Below are 22,273 nucleotides of genomic sequence, written 5' to 3'. Positions count from 1 at the left end.
GCCTTTTAGTGCTTATAGAATCTTATTTAATTTTTAGATCTTTACATTCAACTGTGTCTAATACAGTTGTTTTAATTGTTTTATTCCGGTCTCATTGATTTCAGGGCAATTTTGCATTTTGAGCTTATTTTACATATACTATAGGTTTCTTGGGAAAAAGATTGAAGAGTACTGTGCGTGTGTGTGTGTGTGTGAGAGAGAGAGAGAGAGAGAGAGAGAGATCTTTTTACTGTGATATTTACCTTATAGACATCTTCTGGAAGGTTTTGATCCATACCAAGGTTACAAACTTTTTTAGCAGTGCTCAGTAAACCTTTACACTTCATCAAAAGAGAATTCTTCTTTACATCCAGGTCAGAAATTTGTTGCTAGAATAAATAGAAGAGATTAAAACAAAAGGCTAAACTGTGTTTATGAAAGCTTTACTTGCTTCAAGAAAACCTACGGTAGTAAAACATTTATCAGAGTTAAGCCTTCAGAATATACAATACACCAATTAATACAAGTCCAGCAGTAACATCTGAGGCTGTCATGTTAGTTTGTTATCAATCTGCGATGACAAGTACTTGACAAACTACAATACCCGTGATATAAGACAAACATTTGATAAAATGGTCATCAACTCATATAGATTTAATTCAGACTATTCTTCAACGATAGAAATTACAGATGAAGTTCCCTCAAGCCAAGGCAGGCTATTTGATCACTTAGCCCAACATTTATGTATTGGCAGTGGTTCTCTTGGGGTCAGCCTTATTGCCTCGACAGATATATGCCAGTGGTATTTTTTAAGATGCCCCATTCTCTTCTAGGAAGAGATGGACCACAAAAACATCTAAAGGCTGGATGAAGAAATTTCTTGAATCTGACAGATTAAATCATTTGAAACTGCTAGGAGCTGTACTCCGACTGGGCATGCCTATTTAACACAAATGAATCACAATATTATTTAGTTAGTTGGAAAAAATTTAGATCCTGTAACTCTTGATGCAGTAGACAGGATCCTTGGGTCTGTTAACCTGGTCACCTGATTATTCGATCCATGTCACCTCCTGGTGTATTTTATTTTTATTCATTTATTTATTAAATTTAAATGCCCTCTAGCTTACTGATAAGGCAACTGTGGGTGGCTTAATAAATGGTAAAAAAGATAAATATAAAAATTAAATTTAATTCACAATTAACTTAAATATAAATACAATTAAATTAAATGAAGAAGGTTTACATAAAAATTAAAACCAAAGGGACCGACAGCATAGGGACAAAGTCTTCTTATCCTGCCAACCATCTCCAGTGAAGAATGCCCCATTGGATCCCCAAGCCCACCAACTAAATCGAGTTTAAAATGTACAGATGCATCTATTAAAAGTAGAAGTGCAATCTACATTCTCTGCTTCTCACTACTTAGTTCTTGTTTGTATGGGATAGCTCACATTCAGCTTTCATTCAAAACAGACAATCCATTGAAATTTTTTGTCTTGGATGAATTTTATGAAAAACCAATATGGAAAACTATAGGCCATTCAATATTTTAAAAACAGATCATACCATATGATTTTTTCAGCTACAGGGAAATAATGATAACTAACTTATTGAATCAACTTTTAAGCATCTTTTAAAACCATCGTCTCCCCCCCCCCACACACACACATAACAAGAAATACCCAATTTTATTAACATCGAAACCCCTTTTGGACGTTTTGCATAATCCCCCAAAATGAACATATGATTTGTAGTTTTTATGATTACATAGGACAGACTGTAGAAAGGAGTTGTACCCATAGAGCAAGAGGTAAATTTAGAATTTTACTTTTAATTGCTGTGGAGAAGATCAGAGGCTACTGATTTGTATCTTTCTTCTTTCTTTTCTGTTTTTCTTTCACTTTTTTGCTTAATAGAAAACTATTAAGCTAAAACAAGCAGGCAATTAATGCAAGTTTAGTTTTTGTTTTTAATTTGGAAGTTAGAAAATTCTATAAAAGGCGGGGATTGTATGCTTGGCAGTGACACACACACACACATACACATACATATATATGAAAAAGACACTGGGATTTTAACAGTGCAAGGCAATGCAAAATTGCTAATACAACTTTAAAACAAGTCAATTGCAAGGTCTCACTTGAGGCACAAGAGACCAGACTCAAATTATCATATTTTGGACATGTGCGAAGGCCTAACTTTCTTGAAAAGTCTATAATGCTAGCTAAGGTGAAAGGAAAGTGAAAAAGAGGACAACCAGAAACAAGGAATCAATTACACTGGGTGATGGATGAACCACTGAAAGACTTGAAGGGTCAGGTTGGAGACAAATTATCCGGGAACAGGTCTATGGGCACTGACTTACTGGCACCCAACCAAAATCAAATCCTCAGAAGTCACTGAGGAATTTATTTTATTTTTGCCGTATCAGTCAGATGTTCCCCCAAGTACCTTGCCCAATTCTGGATGCTACATTTTAAGAAGGATATTCAGATAACCTGGTATAGATAAAAGTATAACAATAAGACAATCTACTCAACCGAAAAATAAATTCATGAATAAATCTTATCATTGCCAAGTGACACTTTGATGTATACTTCAAATACCAAGCAGCTGTCTCCCAGATGTGGCCTCTGCCAGCAGAGAGGAAAAGGCTTTGATTAAAGGGCTTATATTAGAAACAGTCAAGATTTTGGTTGAACATTAGTTCTAACAATACAAACAATTTGACAACAGAACAATTATCCTGAAAGGTTTTTGAGTTCTAGATAGTCTTCATACGGCTGATACGTTCTAACTCTGGGTTTCATGAGTCAAGAAAATTGTGACAGAATTTTGTTGTATAAATGAAGTATAAATAGGAGCCCTCTAGTGGTCAAAAGAGAATAGTTCAGCTATTTGTTTATTGCCAATAGATAAATTAATAAATCAACAATTTGGTTTATCTATTATCAGGCCAATCTATTTGAATCGATTCAAATATATTATGAAGAGCTGCCAGAAAAAATAATTGAAATATTAAAATGCCTCTATAGGTGACAATGCCAAATGATTTATTTCAAGCTCAGTTTAGGTTAGTATAGACGTAAACAAAACATTATTTAACACTATTGTATATTAATAAATTGTAACCGGGATCTTTTTCCATATATAAGGAGAAAAACCTGAAGTAGAGATCTTGAATTTTAATCTAGTAGCTGTGTCCCCAAATAACTGAGTACCTATGCTTTGCTAAAATCATAGTATGATCTTAGATTATTCTCATTTACTAAACTTCACATATAGTATTCCCGAGTATGGAAAACACAAAGAATTTTGACTTACTTAAAGATAAACTGTAACTTTTCTGTATAGCAAAAAGGTCATGTTTTCCCACGAATTTGGTGTAAGAACATAGGGAAATAAAAAATCATCCTATTTTACAAAGGCCCAATGCTCTTATACCAACTCTCAAAATAGTACAATATATAAATAATATGGATGTCTATTCATTTATAAATGAGATTCATTCATTTGAAAAAAAAAATAATTAGCCTCATTTTTGTATATCTGACCCAAAGGTAACATAAAGAACATATGGGAATCCCATAAATTATAGCCTTTGTGGATAATTCACTCATTGCTCTGCATCCTGGCCAATGTTGAGTTGATTTTAGTGTTTATATAGGCAATGAATAAATGAGAATTTATGACCTAAAGTGCCACGCTGAAAACCAGAGGTAGGAGAGTTGCTAATATTCATGTGATACTTTTACATCGTGTGTATGATAGCATGCACTTTTGAATACATTTCTAGATTGACAAATATGCAGGAGGCATGTATGCAGATTTGATTCCCACAGAAATACTAACAGTGTTGATGGTGTTACCTAGTTTGGGTAATGAAACATCTGCAAGAAAACAACCAATCTCAGAGAGCACCACTGCTATCCAGCTTACCTTAATCCATAATTTTTGATGTAGAAGGATGAAATTCTTTTAGGAAGCAAAGGAATCCATTATAGGAGTTATTTTTATGTTCATCATTTTGTCCATACAAAGGAAAGGAAACACTAACCTAGTTATTATCTAGGAACTATAATCGATGTGAGCAACTCTCTTATAAATAGGTAACTATACATATATTAGATACATTTCCAAGTTCATTTGTCAAGTAGCAAAATGGAAGGCTTACATCCATAGCTCGTAGTTGTACAGTTGCAGTTCTATATTCAGCATCAAGCCTACTTTTGTGAAAAGTAGCTATTGTGTTCTCTAGCACCAAATTTGTTTTGTCTTCATTAAGGGCCATACAACTCTGCAGAAAATAAATGCAAATGCTGTTTAGGAAAGTTTGCAAATGTTTCAAGCTTCAGAAATTTAGATATTCCGATTATATTACTCCACTTCATATAAAAATTGATCCAATGCAGGGTTACCTATATTATGTATTCATGATTTTCTATTGTCTAGAACAGTGGTTCTCAACCTTTCTAATGCTGCGACCCCATAATACAGTTCCCCATGTTGTGGTGACCCCCAACCACTTATACATCACCGGGTGCCAGGGGCGTGGCCAAAGAAAAGGTAGAAAAAATGGCAGACAGCCTTGTTTGGCGACCCCCGTGAAATGGTTGTTCGACCCCAAATGGGGTCCCGACCCACAGGTTGAGAACCACTGGTCTAGAACCTACCATATCACTGAAACAAATATAACTCTTGCTTTTTTTTCTTTTCTCAACGGAAAATGTATGTCCCACTTAACACTTCTTTAAAAGTAAAATGTTCTCCCCCTCATGAATGTATCCGAGTACTCATCAAGCAAAATGTTTTCTTCCATAATCAATGACCTGTAAATCAAAGAATGTTTTTCATTTCCTGATCCCAACCCACAATTACACTTGTCAAGGGCAAGAGTGCAAACAACAGAAAAGGGAGAATGAGCTCATACATTTCCAGAAAGAATATTTGGGGGAGTTTGAGGTAATGTAATTCTCTGGCAATTTTAGAAAGCTAAGGTGCCTCTTCCTACTGAATTTGAACCAGAGCTAACTTTTGGATACATTTCTAAAGAATGAGTTACATTTATCCAGAAACAGAAATATAAGAATTTCCTACAAATTTAGGAATCCTTCCTTCCTCTTTATAAACCACAAGACACTGTTTTTATTTACCCTGCTAATAGTACACCATTTCTATGTTATCTTCACCTTCATATCTCAACTCATCTTGTTTTCCTTTCCCCCCACCCCCCCACCCCCGGTCATCCTCTTTTTAGATTTCAGTAACTGATTATTCCTATCCATCCAATGAAACATGTTGCATCAGGAAAAGGAGAGAGCGGTTGAGGTTATAAAGTCTGTTGCTAATTTAAAAAAAAAAACCAATAAACTTTTTAAGAAGTTTGAAAGAGAGGCAGGAAGGCTCATTCTTTCTACAACACTCTACATTGCAAATTGTAAGGGGCGGACATAGATTATTTGTAGAGTATATGCTATGAGTGTTGAATGTCCAGCTTCTCCAGGCAAGGCTGCAAAAATTATAGCCTGCAATCAGGGAGAATGCCTGTCAGAAAGCACTGGCAAGATTGAGTTAAATGGTTTGGCTCATTAGATTATAGAATGATCGCCTCCAGAAGTTGTGATGCTCCAATCCTGGAGGTTTTTAAGAAGAGATTGGACAACCATTTATCTGAAATGGTATAGGGCAGGGGTAGGCAACCTTGGCTCTTTTATGACTCGTGGACTTCAACTCCCAGAATTCCTGAGCCAGCCATGCTGGCTCAGGAATTCTGGGAGTTGAAGTCCACGAGTCATAAAAGAGCCAAGGTTGCCTACCCCTGGTATAGGGTTTCCTTCCTGAGCAAGGGGTTGGACTAGAACAGAGTTCCCCAACCCGCTGCTCACACAAATGGAGTGCGCATTTCTGCAGCCCAATCCCGAAAGGCTCAAGGCTCAGCAGTCGGCCGCAGCCCAGAGGTTGGGGACCCCCTAGACTAGAAGACCTCCAAGGTCTCTTCCAACTCTGTTATTATTTTCTGTTCTAGAATAATAGAGTTGGAAGGAACCTTGGAGGTCTTCTAGTCCAACCCTCTGTCCGTGGCAGGTGATCCTATATCATTCCGGACAAATGGCTGTCCAGTCTCTTCTTGAAAATCTCCAGCGACGGAGCACCCACAATGTCCAGAGGAAAGCCATTATAAGGCAGCTTCCTACAGTTTTATCACAGCACTTGTGCTAGGCTGAAATCAGTGTCAAGAACAGAACACTGTTTTATTTGCTGAGGATATTTAGTCTGAGAGCTACTTCGATTTTGGCCGGGTAAAGTAATTCTCTTACCAATTTGCAAAACTACTCAAACATCATCCTGCAACACAGGTCTCAATGGGCAAATTACTTAACATCTGTGATGTTGTAATACAAATACTGGAGTTCAGATCAACACCAGGATTTATTAATTTAAGCTGAACTCAATACTTATCACATGGCAATTAACATGATGAATCACACACTGAACGTCCATCATTAATCGAAAGCATTTGTATTATTGAATGTCACTCAGTGTAATGCTTCTCAATGGAAAGCAGCCGGTGACAAGAATTTAAGATATGAAACATTAACTGTTAATATTAACAGTTAAATATTATCCAAGTTCAATGTATGTGCCAATCACCGTATAAAATAGCAGAGAAGGAAAAAGGACAGAGGATGAAAAAGAGTAATTCATAATTTCAAGGTTTTTATAATATACAATTGCATTAAGAGTATCTCTTCTGTTTTAGAAACTATATTTACCTTTATTAGTCGCATAAAATCAATTACAAGTTTTACTTTCTGAGTGTTAAGTTTCTTAATTGTAGCATTTGCTTGCTCAGATTCTTCTTCCAGATTTATGCCATCCTGTTCCATCTGTCTTAAACTGTATAAAAAAGATTTAAGAGGAATATTTTGGGAATAATTATTACACTCTCCTTTCAACATTACAAAAATGTTTCAGGAATATTTTGGAAAATTACAAAACAAGATTGCTACAGTAGAAAATCATCATCATCATCATTATCATCGTCATTGGAACATGCTGTACAGATGACCTTAAACTTTTGAAGTTTAGTTTAACACCATTTGCTAACTGCACACTAGTAGCACTAATTCTCACTAATGTCTTTAATAAATCTACCCTATCAATTTTCCACCAATTAAGTGAAACTTGTTTAAAACTAGCACATGTTTCTCCACCTAGACATCACAACAGTATAAGCCATCCTTGTCTCAGTTTTCTCAAACTGTATTTAGTTGAATGTTTACACAACGAGTAGGCTCAGGATCACAGCAAAGATATCATAAAAAAATAAAATTACACATTGTATTACCTACAACGTTAATTACCCTGACAGTTAAAATCCCAAGGATCATACAGATAGTCCTTGACTTACCACCATTCATGTAGTAACCATTTGAAGTGACAATGGCATTGAAAAAAGTGACGTATGACCATTTTTCACACTTATAACCAGTCACATGATCAAAATTGGGACACTTGGCAACTGGTATGTAATTATGACAGTTGCACTGTCCCAGGATCATGTGATCACCATTTGTAACCTTCCCAGTTGGCTTCCGACAAGCAAAAATCAATGGGGGAAGTCAGAATTGTTTAATGACTGCATGATTCACTTAACAATGGCAGTGATTCGCTTAACAATTGTGGCAAAAAAGGCTGTAAAACGGGGCAAAACTCACTTAACAACTGCCTCACTTAGCAACAGTAATTGAAGGCTCAACTGTGGTCAAGAACTATCTGTGAAACAGTGGTTCTTAAACTATTTGACACAATCACCCCTTTTCTCTATCCCAAATAATGTCATTATCCCTCCCAGACACAAACACAAAAACTTGAGATCCTGTAGTTTTGCACAAGTGTCTTGGCGGCGGCAGCAGCTCCTAAATTGTATCCTGGATTTACAACAAAGTAACTACAAACTGCAGGATAGGGAATTTGCAGCCAGTCCCCAGAAACCAGGGCTGCAAATGCCCTGTGTTGCAAATACTCCATATCAAAATCTTGCTTGGATTTTGGGACAGACTTTTTTCAGCCAACCTGTTTCAGAGTGAAAGGGCTACCTGCTGGGATTTTGGCCCTGTGCAAGGCAGAGTACCTCCGGCAGGTAGCTCTGTGAGACATGATGCCTCGTTTAATGACCACTTTAGTCAACCACCAACATTTTCAAGCTCAACTGTGCTTGTAAGTCACGGACTATCTGTAAGCACTATGAGGGGAAGATTGGGTGAAGAGAGAAAAATTTTAAGCAAAAATAACAGCCATAAGGTGAATGCTGCTGAAGGGAAGAAACGATCAAGGGAAAACAATTGAAGAGAATCAAAAAATTAAAGAGAAAATGAATATGTAAGTATAATCTAACTTAGTAATATTTGTTTTTCAGTTTTAACAGTTATCTTGTAAGATTTTGTTTTCCCATAAAGGAAACAGAACTACTGTTCTATCTATTCATTATCATAAAGTTGTGGCAGTCACTTCTTTTCCTGAAAGGCATATGGCATTGGATAAGAACTAGATGATGTTTTGGTTTTGCTTTCTAACTTCTATTTTTCTACATAGATTTTAAATAATTGTATATAATATTTAAAGTCCATACCTATCACATTTCATACTAATTTTTGATTCTAATTGTTTCCTTTTATTTTTTCGTTCCAAGAGTTCCTTTTTCTGTTGACGGAGTTGGTTGTCTTTGCATTCTAGGCATTTCTGCTTCTCAGAGAGTAATGCCATTTGAGAATCCAATGATTGCAACTGCCTGTTATTTTCCTGAAATAAGTAGCATAGAAGAAAAATCCCATTTTACTGTGCAATCTTATTAAGGATGTTTGTATTGACTGCTTTAAATTATACGTATTTTCCTCTCATGTTCAATAAAGTAACAATTTACTATTGGATTCAAGTAAACAGACCTGTTCTTTTCAGACACACACACACACACACACACACACACACACACACACACACACGACTATGTGTGCTTTGGACAGAAGTTTTTCTATTAACTCTGCCAATGGAGATTCTGACATCCAGGTCATGGTTGTCCCAAAAGTGCTTTTTCACTTTTCAGGAGTTCAAAGATGGTTCCATACCCATTTGCACCACTCAGGTGACCTTGAGGACACAGATAAACTTCCAAGTGGCCTCAATGACTCTGAAAGAATGCAAATGATCAGCCCGCTGCAAGGAATATAAATCCTTCTATTCCCCACCATCAAGTCAGAGCTGAAGAAGCTTCTTGGATAAGAAGTGAAACATCTTCAAAGAAAAACAAGAAAGTCCAATTGCCTCTAGAAAAAGCACTTTTGAGTTTTCTATTAACAATACAATTGCATAGCCAATCAAAATTAATTCCCACTGAGTTCAATGACCTTTAAAAATGAATCCTAACTAAGATGTATAGAAATGCAACTTTAGTCTATTCATTTATTGACCTAGTGAATTATCTTCCTGCATTAAGCACCTTCTGGAACACGTGTTATTTAAATTTCAGCCACCTACTAAAACTTTTTCTCCTACATATTATCTTACTAACAAATAAGATAGATCATTCTTCAATTATTATATATTCTTGGTAATATTAAGAATTTTAGTAATCTATTTATTTAAGAAGTCCTTAGTGCTTTCTAAGCTTGGTTGTTGTTTGAGGATGTTTCATTACCTAACTAGATAAATCATCAACTTTGATCTACATACATTCTAGTACAATCAATTTAATTCTTTTACTATCAAACTATCGACATTCCTTGCTTTTAAAAACTTGCATTAGCTTTAAAATGGACATACACACAATATCTCGTCTATTATATCTATATGCTCTCCAAGTTTCTCAAAAGATATTCTACCCTGACTACTATAAATAAGCTTCTTAAGAAACACAAATTGGTGTACAATAATAAGTTAGTGAGAAAGATTTAAAATCTAAAATTCGTAACTTAGATTGCCAATATATTTTCAACACAATAATGACTACTAGAAGTCATAGGTTGTAATGATTTGATTTGTAGTAAGGTGAAAGACATAGTGCTAGTAACTGAATGAAAGAAAGATTAAGCGTGACAGCACTTTTCAAAATTTAAGTGTGAAAACAGAGGTGAATAAATCAGCACATTTATTTGTTTGTTTGTTTGTTTGTTTATGAATGAATGAATGAATGAGTGAGTGAGTGAGGTGAGTGAGTGATATTTGAACCTGGACTCTGCTATTTTCAGGATAAAGGCATGACTCAAGATGAAAAATAAGCTAGTTTAAAGTTATCCAATTCTGAAAATATTTTTTCATATCCTAATAGAATTTGTATGTTTATTGTTCTTCATTGTAGCATATGATTTTATCATCATATTTTAGATTTTATGCATCTTTCCTATGGTTTGTCATTTTATACCATTCTGTATTGAATATGTGTGTTTTGTTACTGTGTCTATTCTGGATGTGCCACCGTTTTCAGAAGCAAGATATACATAAAACAGAAATGCTCCGTGACATAGATATAAAGGAAAAGAAAAACTGCTAAGGACAAAGACATTTTAGAATTAAAAACACCCAAAACTTCAAATACAAATGAAATCTCGCGTTCTTGAAACATTACAGAAATTAACTTACATTTTTTTTATCTTCTAACTCTCTTCTTTTATCTGCATCCACTGTAACAGTAAGATACTGTGCTGGTCTCAATGATGTGTTAGTGGAAACAGACTGATTTGTGTAACGCGATATTTTTACTGTGTACCTTTCTTCTGCTGTGTAGATTTGTTTAAGTTTTGTTTCCTTTATTACCTGTACATGAAACAAGTGAAAAGATGAACATAACAGGAAGTAGAGAAGTTATCTGCAGCTCCAGGAAGTCTAGCTGCTGCCAGCTGAGGAACTTCCTGACAGACTGAAAGGCGGTGGATGGTGTATCTTTCTTTGTTATTCTCTTAAAGTTTGGTTAATAAAATTTTTTTTTGGCATTTCACCATGGTTCACTATGGTTTTTTTTCCTCTCAGCTGGCAATAGAGCTGTTCGGGAATACTTCTCACCCTTTCAATCATATTCCTAGTCTTCTCTGTTCCTACAGGAACCTCATAAACATGATACTGATGACACAGGTAATTCATCACAGGGAGGGGAGCATCGAATAACTCTCTTAAGTAAGAGAAAAATCCATATCGGCTGAAAAAAAGAAAGAAAGAGATACAGGTAGGCAGCTTTTCTGTTACTAATAATAACATATTCCCCAAGCAATGAAGCTGAGATGGAAATGTGTGGCAGGAAGCATTTTACATTTACTAAAATAAAAATTAGATGTATGCAGTACAAAAACCAAATGGAGCACCTTTATTTAAGATTTTAATTGTACCATAGGCAATTGTGTTGATTTTTCTAATCAAATAAGTTGATTTTATTTACAAGTAAAAAAAAAAACCTCTTTAATTTCAAAAGAAAACAACAGTAGAAAAGAAGGCATAATGCCATTCTTGGAGTATTTATAGACAGTGAAGAAAGCCAGCTGGATGACCTTGGGCCATTCACTCCTCTCAGCATAACCCACCTTACTGTTGTTGCTGTGGGGGATACAGGAGGAGGAAGGTGTGTTGGGTATGTTTGCCACCATGTTACTTATAAAAATAATAAAGATGGGATACAAACAAGCTAAAAAATAAGCAAGCAAATAGAAACAAAAAGCTATAAAAGATTAAAAAAATCCACCAAGCTCTATATATTATTTTTACACACACACATTAATTTAAGTAATGTCTGATTTTAACATAGGGCTGTATACTACTTACTACAGTTCTTCAATTGGTTTTGAAGGTCTTTTTTCAGCAAATGATTCACTAGGTGCACATACAGCATTCACTCTTAGTTTGCGATTATCCCGCATCTACAATAGGTTGCACCAATAACGAAAATGTGAATTCATTTATTTTAAAATAATAAATTTGATTATTACTAGGGTGTATTATAATATTGCCTTCTGAATCTAACTAAGGATATTCTTTCTGCATTGCCATTGCATACAGGCAGTCCTCGATTACCACTTGCTTCATTTAACAACTATTTGAAGTTATGTTGGTGTAAAAAAAAAAGGTTTTGCGACTAATCCTCGCATTTGCGACCATCACATCACCCCGCAGGTACGATTTCCACTTATGTGCTTCATGCCTGACCTCTGACAAGCAGAGGTAATAAAGAATGTGGAAGTAAAATCTAAGTCACAGTCATATAATATCTTGGTTAACGACCATGGGGATTCAATTAACAACCAAAGCAGTAGTGAGATCATAAGCACATCACGGTCATGAGATATTTCACGTAGCAATCATGGCACTTAGTGACACAGTTGCTGGTACCAATTGTGGGCGTGAAGCAAGGATTACCTGTATAAGATAATTAAATTGCTAAATTATATGGATATTTTTGCTTTCTTTTCAAAAGGTAAGATTATTAACGAAAAATGGTTCACAAGTATTTGAGAATTACTATTAACTCTATATCAGAAAGAGCACTTTTACGTCTATTAAGGAGAGAGTTCTATTAAGATTGGAGACCTGCCTTAGAACAGTATTCATAAAATGGCTTGTAACTTGAACAAAAGCCAGCAATGATTAAATATCCATTTAAAAATCTACGGCAATCTAACAATTAATAAAAGCACATAATGTAGGAAATAGGTTCTACTTTAGTTTGTGTTAAATGAATCATATCAAGAATGCATCCAATTCTGACTGCAAACATTGTAGAGGTGTAAAGAAATACAGTAGGTTACTCTGGAGACAGTGGATTCTATTATTGTGTTTTGACACTATTGAAAAGAAGCTATATCTTCCACTAAGAAAGAGTTTGTTATCAGAACATAGTTTGAATGGTTATTGCTGCACTATAGTTCCAAGTATTTCTCATTACTGATCAGCTGGCTGGTGATTCTGGTACTGTCTATCTTATATCTTTGAATTATTTATTGGCCACTCAAAACATGATTATTCTAAACAAGAAATTGGTATGTTCCATCAAGTTAAGAGTAAGGAAACTCTCTCTCTCTCTCTCTCTCTCTCTCTCTCTCTCTCTGTGTGTGTGTGTGTGTGTGTGTGTGTGTGTGTGTGAGAGAGAGAGGGGGGGGGCTGAAGTTTCAAATATTCATCTTTACTGTTGAACAGAATAGATTCCCCTGCCCCATTCTACATGCCCAACAAGATAAATTTATAAAATATATAATTATAATGTATAGGTGGAAATGATATTTAATTAAGTATTCTTAGTGCCAGTAATGACACATGGTGCTGGATGCCACAGAGCCTACTTATTATTAAGTCCCCTACACCACCAGTTTCTAATCATGTGAACAGATTTTTACCTCTTTTAAAAATATTTCCATATCTTCCTTCATTTCAAAGACAAAGGCCTTCATGTCATTAGCAGAAATGTGATTTTCTACATATTTAGCGTTCTTATTATCTCTCATATTAATCTGTAAAAGAAGAAACTACAGTTACAAAAAGAATTGCATTTAAAAAATCCAAAACTCATTTTTTTTTAAATAATATGCACCATTCCCTCCACATAATACGCTGCTATAGAACAATCATTCATGATTGTGAAAAGCAACCTGCTCTCCAACAAGACCTATACTTAACAGTACCCACTAAGGAAAATAGTTATACTTTGTATATACTGTGACTATGAATGCAAGGAAGCCTTCTCCCCAAGCACTCAACAGATTACAATTTGTGAGCATATTGTTATTATTACCTTCACCTAATAAGCATGATATCATCTCAAAATCAAATAATTAAAAATGTTAATATATCAGAATTCTGACATTTTTGTGAATACTCTTTATAACACAGGCATATAATAAAGCATCAGAACAAAAATCTTTGGTTCTATATTTTTTGTACTTAAGTTTCACGAGACAAATTATACTGACATAGCTAACTTAAGATGTCAAAATGCACATATCCCAGTTGATAATAAAATAATGGATTGCTTAGAAAAGGTTTTAAAAATAAGATTATAACGGAAGTAATGATTAAATTTTAGTAATAATATTAAAGTGAATCAGCTTACTGAAAGTAACACAGGGTCACAGACGCTTCTTTTAAATTGCCCTCTATTCTGTCTTAGCCACATAAGAGCATCATGTGTATCTCGGAATCTCACTCTCAGCTTCTCTTCCTTCATATTCATCAGATTTTCAAATTGAGCAATGCGGTCTGCTATACCTGTAATTTTAATAACCCCTGAAATATTTACTGTAATATATGATTACAAATATAGCCCCCCTCCCATTTTACTAATAGACTGCAAAGACATAACTTAATTAGATATTTTTCTGCTCTTCTAACAGAGGCTACTGTTTACAAGAACTTAATGGAGACTTATGAACTATTCCTGTGAGATCATCCAACAAGAGTTGCTGAATTTCCACAGAAAACAAACATATAGCAAGTGCTATTCAAAAGATGTGTAGCTCTCATAGCAATAGCCACCCTTTTCCTCAACATAAATCTTTCCGTTAGTATAAATTATAGAGAAGACAAAATCCAAAGATGTATTTATATGCTTATATAAATCTCATTCCCCAAAACTATTCCACAACATCTAGCAAATCTTAGAATTTCTATGACTATTCCATGAAGAACCATAATATGAAAAAAATGAATATTAAAGATATTCAGACAGAAATGCTTGGTTGATACCAGGATCCAAAGTTTAGTAAATAAACTGCTTGGATCCTGCTATGGAACAGGTAAGAGGAACATAGTATTTTCCCTCTGGACAGAGTGGGCTAGTTGTTAATTATCAATATCTCTTTATTTGTTTGGAACTCAGGTTGTATGAATAGCAAAAATATACTTTAGCACCTTTACCTTTTCTTTCTTTTAGCAAGTTCTCCCTTTCTCTGCGCAGATCATTTAATTCACCATCAATATTTGCCTTCTCTTCTTCCAACTGTCTAAGGTTGGCATTAAGAGAATTCATTAAAGGCTGAATGTTCTCAGCATTCTCTGTGTTTCTAAGCTCATTGGTCCAATCTTCTATCATCTTACGAGTGTTTTGTATTCTCTTCTGCCGATCCATTTCTGCCTCTCTTTTCATCCTTAAAGCTAGTTTAATATCTTCAATCTAAAAAAAAATGCATAGAAACACTTTCCAGAAATGCCAATAAAAAAGTAAGTTTCCATTATAAAATAGCAAAGACTTGAATATGGGTGATCCCAAACTTATTATTTGCAAACTAAAGTACAGTAAACAATGACTATGGGAAATGATATAGCCAAATATTCAAAGCAAGCATCTGTCTTCTATAACAATGGCCCCCAACCTTTTGGGCACCAGGGACCAGTTCCGTGGAGTGAGGTTTTTCCGCGGACTGGAGGGGTCGTGGTTTCGTGTGCTCCCTACAACCCACAGATGAAGGTTTGCTTGTTTGTGTGGACCGGTTTCTGGCATGCTATGGACTGGTGTCGGTCCACAGGCAGGGGGTTGGGGACCACTATTTTATAATTCCAAGATGCCCACTTCTTAACTAAAATGTATTTTAAAAAAAAAAAGTCAATATACTCTACAATAGATACTGTGTGTGGAATAAAATGATTGTTAAAAATCACCTAAGTTGGATATTCTCAAATTGTGAACTGTGATCATCCAAGGGGTCAAACAACTGGAGGACTGGATGCAAACATCTTTTTGGCCAATCAGGCTTAAACTGGAAAAGGAGCAGCACTATCAAAACCTGCTCCAACTTTGCTAGGGTGCACTTTCAGTGGACTTGGTCTAGAGAAGCAGGAAATCCTGAGTCCTGTACAAACTCTGTCTGCGCCAGCCCACAGTCAGCTTGTCCAGACAAGGGGAAATAAAGACTACAGCAAGTTGATAGAATTAAAAAGTGCTTTGCCTAGGTGATGTACATAAACTCATCTATCATTTTAGGGGGGCACGTATTACACTTTAAGACTCCTGAAGTAACATTTGCAGTGATTATTATTACAGTGAAATTCAACATTTATATTCTTGAATATTGTGACAAGACTGAGTGATTAATACTGCAGACTGCCATTCATAAATTGGACTCCTCTTCTTCCCACTTCACTCCACTGAGGTTGAAGTTTGGCTGATAAGTGAGAGTGGAGAGGAACAAGAACCTATTTTGTCAGGTCTGTCAGCAAAACCATGCTACTATAGCTAGTCTCTCTTTAAAAGCCACCCATTCAGTGATTTTTCAACGTTACAATGGCACTGAACAAGGGGACTTACAATGCTTCCTCATAATTGTGTGTGTGTGCGTGTGTGTGTGTGTGTGTGTGTGTGTAATTAATTAATTTTTGATTGCTCATCTTACCACAGGGTTGCAACTGTCACAGCATCCTTGCAGTTATGTGATTACAATTTAGGTGCTTGGTAACCAACTCACACTTAGGAAAATTCCTGCATCCTGAGGTCATGTGATTGCCATTTGTGATCTTCACTGCTGGCTTCCAACAAGCAAAATCAATGGGTGATCACATGACCATAGAATGCTGCAATCACAAAGATTCACCTAATGATGGCAACTGGAACTACCGCAACTGCCACAAGCTGGTGGGGTCACATTGGAGTTGCCAATCCCAATTACCAGTGTTAAGTGAGACTACCTGCAATGACCTTAAAGTCAAAATCTTTAAGGGAGAAAAAAACTTACTTGTTTGTCTTTTTTCTCCAAAGCATCCTGTTGCTGTTTACATTTCTGAGATGTTTCTTTGATAGCTGCAATCTATATATAAGAGAATTTTAACTTAGCACTGTGTTCTAGTTAGTGAATTTATCAACTAGTATAGCACCAGAAAGCATAAGCTTGCCACATTTTTAATGTGAACAGACTGCATATCGTTTGTTCTTTATAGCTCATGGAGAATAAACTTGATACAAAACTGTAAACTATTATTGTAAAGTTTATCAAACTGCAATTTGAACAGCTGAAGTCTTATGAAACCATTTTAAGGATTCAACATATACTGGAAATATTTATTAAGAAATGATTTCTATTTTGGTAACAGTTACAGCTACTGGACTGCAACCAAGTTTCTGTTTTCTTCACAGTCAGTACTGTACGGAGATATCATAGACTTCCACAAATAGGAAAATAACAGTGAACACTTTTAAAAGAATGGTTAGCAGAAGTTTACATGAATTTGTTTAAGGTTCTAAGCTTTCAACCAGCACTCTAATACTAAAAATTGGAATTAGTTAGCTGTCCTAAGTTATATTTGCTCCAGATGCTGAATGGGACAAAGACACTGGTATAGAACAGAAAACGTATGCCTTTCTATCTTATTTAAAGAGCAGATCTTCTGGTTTGTTGAATTAGAAATTCAGTCAATCTATGATTTCCAAGTCCCAGGGCTGTAGAGCACATTTGGTGGTTTAAATTCTGCTAAAAATAGTTATTGCTTTATCCTAGCAATGTTCAAGTACTGTGATTAATTAGAGATTATCAATGTCATCCAGTGGAAGTAAGATTAATCTCTGATCCAGAATGCTTTTCCATAGTGCATTAATCTTGAAATGAGGACTTGTTGGAAAGTTAAATGGTATGAAATCTTTACTTCTTTTATTTTAACCCTGACAGTTTTTTATAAGCTGTTTTAATTTTAAATTTCATGGCTACATTCCTATAACTTTTGTACGTATATTAATCATTTTGACTTCTATAAGATTTCATGCAAAAGTGATACAATAAATGTAAAACATGCCTTTTCCTTGATTTTGTCTTCCAGTTCTGCACATTGTTGCTCAGCTTCTCTGATCTCATGAATCATAGGAGCCTGGGTCTGTCTCAATATTCTTAATTCTTCTTTCTGTCTATTTTGGGTTCTTTTAGCCTCTTCATACAGCTTCCGTGTTTCTTCATATATCTAAAAAGCAATGCATGCAAAGTAATTAGTGACATTGCACAAACTATAGGATGATGCTAGCTAATTTTGCTACTTTGCTCACATTTAATATTTATATAATTACTATACATTAGTTTGAACCAGAATAATCTAACCAGGCATTACTTAGCAAAAGAAAAACAACTGACATCAGGGGACTACCAGATGGAGGAATGCTGCTTTATACTGCACTATTAACTAAATTTTTATTTGACATTATGATCAGAATTACAACACTGCACAAAATTTAAACACCTGAACAATTTTACAGTGAGACTGCTATTTGTAATACTTGCACAATTGTTTGCTTTTTAACATGAACCACTTGATGGTATATATACACAACAAATACGGATGTCTTGTAAACTTTTCTTTTTCTGATGTTTAAAACAGTTTATTTCTGTCAAGATGATGCATTAAATATCAATACATTTCTCAAACAAGCTGAAGGACACAATGTAGCATTTTAAAAGTATCATGAATTTAATTTGGGGATTATCATTTCAAAGGTATTTTCTTACTTTTTAAAAAAAGAACAGCATATTGATGCTATACAAATCATATTCAATGATTAAATTTAATGTAGCTAATCAAATTCTGGGCTCTCAGACTTTTTTTGGAGTATTCAATAATGTTTATTTAAATAGGCATATCTCAGTTTGCATGAATGTTAAATCATAGAAGTCAAGTTTTAAAATATTACAACAAAATGAAACACTATGACTTTAAAATTGTGTTTAGGCTATTTAAAGTGGGAACAGCATGTTTTTCTTGAATTAAAAAAAAACCCTAATATAATCAGAGAATTGAAACAGATGGTGGGTTAATCTGTTTTGGCTTGCCACAAGAGAGAAATCATCTCACTTTTGCAACATATGACTCTAGAGAAAACAAGTGAGAATCGATACTAAGAACATTGTAAGGAACACTGTAAATCTAAATCAACAGATTTCACAAGAAAGGGGAACCTCTGTCTTCAGCAAGAAATTTAGGCTGTTTATTTCTATTCTTACAATTCGCTGTCATGAAATAGACTGAAAAGAGATCCTTATGTAGAGAGAGTAGAAAGGTTTCCAAAACATTAATCAAAAATCATCAAAGAAAGCAGTAGCCAAACAATTCCATAAATTACTATTATAGAATTACCAGTGCCCATGAAACTGAGTTCAACTTTACCTTTATGTGATTTATCAAACAATTTAATTTTTTTCCTACCCTGTTTTAAAATGCTCAAATTAAGTTGCAGGATGAAAAAAAAATCTTAAGTCAATTCCAAGACAAGAAGAATTTTAGGAGCTACTTATTATGGGGGAGGAGAGAAAAAAGTGATTTTTTCATAATTTCATTTTGAAAATGTTACTAATTTATAATTTATTCTGGATTTGATAATCATGGAAATTAGCAAAAAGGTATATTTAAAACATTTACCAACAGCTTGTAATCTCCCTTTCTGTTAGCTTAGGTAGACATTTGTTAGACAAAATACAGATTACAGATAGTTGACATTTGATCAGCTTCCCCACTTCGCTCCAATTCTTTCTTGTTAGACAAAATACAGATTACAGATAGTTGACATTTGATCAGCTTCCCCACTTCGCTCCAATTCTTTCTTGCTATATTAGCCTTGCTTTTATGCATGTGTATATCTCTGTGTATCTGTGTTTAAAAATACATTTTCAAATCTTTTTTAAAAATTAAGAACTTACCACCCATGGCCTTTTTTTCTCAAGCATTGCAATTGAATCTAGATGGTGCTGACGTTCGTGATATCGCTCCACATCTTGCTTATATCTTTCATTCTTTTGCTTCATTTTTTCTAGATTGCTATTTTTTTCCGTGCATGAATTCTGTCAACACATATATTTTAAATTATTTACATGACTAAATTAAGCAAGTTAACTCTCAGGTTATTGTTCTACCATCTACTTCATTCAATTCGTATTAGTGTTAATACAAATGGGAATTTTATCTCCAAAAATACAACTTATTTTGCAGCGTGCAAGTTAAAAACAGAAATGTCACTGGGGTTGTAGTCACAGAAATTATCACTAGATTGTAGTCAATTATTTGCTCTCAGTTTCCACCCGCTGAATGGGAGAGGCAATTTTTAACAATTCTCCCTCTATTTGGAGGAGTCCTCCATTCCCTACCGACATTGAAGGAAATCTTCACGGGACCAATGAACATTCAGCAAAGGGACACCACCTGATACAACCCAATATACCATTGAATGTAATGCAGAAAAATTCATCATAACTAGAGTTCCTGGTCTTTGCTTTGAGTCAGCTCAGATCCATAGAAATGTGCTAACAGAAGCCAAATATTTACTGAATGAAAACGTTCAATCAATAATATTATATATGCAGATAGTCCTCAACTTACAACCACAACTGAGCCCAAAACTTTTATTGCTCAGTAGGCAGTTGTTAAGTGAATTTTGCTACAGTTGTTAAATGAATCATGCAAATCTGTCTTCCCCCATTGACTTTGCTTGTTGGAAGCCTGCTGGGAAAGTTACAAAGGATGATGGCATGACCAGGGCCAGTGCAATTGTCGTTAAGGACAGGCCAGTTGCCAAGTGCCTGAATTTTGAACATGTGACCAGGGGAACGCTGCAACGGTCCTAAGTGGGAAAACCAGTCATAAGTCACTTTTTTCAGTGTTGTTGTTGAACGATCACTAAACAAATGGTTGCAAAACAAGGACTACCTGTATTTTCTATTTATTAATGGACATTTATAGTTCCTTTTTTATTTTCCCATTAAAAATTAACATAATTCTTAATTCTGTATCTTAATAATTTATAACTGAATTAACAAGATATCCCCTCAACCAAATTCTCACCCCCAACTTTAACTGTATTTAAATACTATATTGATAGTTATGTTAACATAATTGAGATTCTACTAATAAGAACTATGATTAATTTTTAAAAATGGCGTGTTTAATTTAATTTCATCTTTTGTTTAAAAAAAAGTTGGGTAAAATGACTATTTTTTTAAATCTATGAAATAAATAGTAAATAAATATAAAATAGTTTTTACAAGAATCTATTGATGTGGATAGCTATAAATAATACCTTAAATAAATAAATACAAGTTTTACATGGTAGAAAAGCATTAAAAATATATCAAGCTGTTTCATAATTATCAAAATAATAGCAAAAGGATATTTCAATAGAATAATTGTAATTAATATAAAATATAAAATCTAATAACCATGATTTCCAACCATCCAACATATTTGTTTAAATAAAATGCAACATACTTATTTGCAGAGATTATGCATTCCCCTTCATCAAACTTCAAGTAATCATGGTTATCTCTAGAAAACCTTCCCAGTAAATTACTACAAAACATAACAGATCGATCCATATTGACAATTAAAATGAATGTCATACAGTTTTGCTGTACTGCAAGACATTTTGAAAGCATTATTGTAACATAAAGCAAAAATACTATAAACAAACAGTAGTACAGTGCTGCTATATATCCCTGGACATTTACTCACTACTTATTCCTAGGGACTAAGGTGTAAAGGAAAGAAAACATTTAAGTCTTTCTGAAAACTTACCAGTTTTTTTTCTTATTTGATAATAATACAGATTTACAAGTTTTTTGTAAACTAATTATTTCTACTCATCAACTATATATCTTTAGTTTTAGTATTTTGCTTTTTTGTGAGTATATTTTATTTTTTATCCTATACAGTTATTTTTAGTGTTATTGTCTTTTGTGTTTCATTTCTTCTGTATTTTTTGTGATTTTTTTTGTTATAAAATACAATAAACAGGAAAAAAGAAAAAGAAAGAAAAGTTTTTCTGAGGAACAAGGACAGAATCAGCAATCATTAAGGAAACATCAATTGTTTAGGTTTTTTTAATCTAAGGTAGTTAAAAAAAGATAAAGCTAGAAAGAAGATACAAAGAAGAATAAATAAAAGAATAAAGAATAAATAAAAGCTGCAAGAAACAAAGCCAATAAGCCAAGATAATACCATGCCTGCTCTTCCGAGTAAAGTCATAAAATATTTTCAATAAAAGAAGGAAATTTTTCTTGTACATTCTTAGAACTTAACAAACCCAATATTTATCTTATACAATACATATTAGACTCTTACTTCAAGTTCTCGCTCTCTCTGCCTGAAGTTTTTCAGATCACAGTGAAATTTGTACATCTCTGGTGGACCAATTGATTTTTCTGTAGCTTCAAGCAACTCAATTCTGGACAATTTTGCAAATTCTCCAACTTTATCCTGCAAAGTAGATGTGCAGTATTTTATGCGTATAAATGCATTCAATTATATTTTACATTAAAAGACACGAACTTTTAACTAATATAAATATCCAGCTATTTTTAGTTCT

General features: G+C 34.3%; 1 protein-coding gene across 2 annotated transcripts in view; it reads right to left on the bottom strand.

The window, feature by feature from the left end:
* The window catches only part of SMC5 (structural maintenance of chromosomes 5), a 42,300-nt gene that overhangs the window by 14,152 nt on the left and 5,875 nt on the right, over positions 1–22,273 (bottom strand). For both annotated transcript variants that reach the window (XM_039352636.1, XM_039352637.1), the window contains 14 exons: positions 22,030–22,164; positions 19,617–19,757; positions 17,731–17,892; positions 16,680–16,751; positions 14,869–15,124; positions 14,066–14,220; positions 13,353–13,466; positions 11,788–11,882; positions 11,038–11,170; positions 10,618–10,791; positions 8,615–8,784; positions 6,756–6,879; positions 4,157–4,279; positions 243–368 (listed from right to left, as the gene is read on the bottom strand). In XM_039352636.1, coding sequence (XP_039208570.1) covers positions 243–368; positions 4,157–4,279; positions 6,756–6,879; positions 8,615–8,784; positions 10,618–10,791; positions 11,038–11,170; positions 11,788–11,882; positions 13,353–13,466; positions 14,066–14,220; positions 14,869–15,124; positions 16,680–16,751; positions 17,731–17,892; positions 19,617–19,757; positions 22,030–22,164 — 1,980 coding nt within the window. The remainder of the gene's footprint in view (positions 1–242; positions 369–4,156; positions 4,280–6,755; positions 6,880–8,614; positions 8,785–10,617; positions 10,792–11,037; positions 11,171–11,787; positions 11,883–13,352; positions 13,467–14,065; positions 14,221–14,868; positions 15,125–16,679; positions 16,752–17,730; positions 17,893–19,616; positions 19,758–22,029; positions 22,165–22,273) is intronic.

The sequence above is a fragment of the Crotalus tigris genome, unplaced genomic scaffold (genome assembly GCF_016545835.1).
Source record: "Crotalus tigris isolate CLP2741 ecotype Arizona unplaced genomic scaffold, ASM1654583v1 scf7180000018464.579312, whole genome shotgun sequence".
Taxonomy (NCBI): domain Eukaryota; kingdom Metazoa; phylum Chordata; class Lepidosauria; order Squamata; family Viperidae; genus Crotalus; species Crotalus tigris.
Note: the sequence above shows the minus strand (reverse complement) of the source record. Positions and strands in the feature narration are given on the sequence as shown.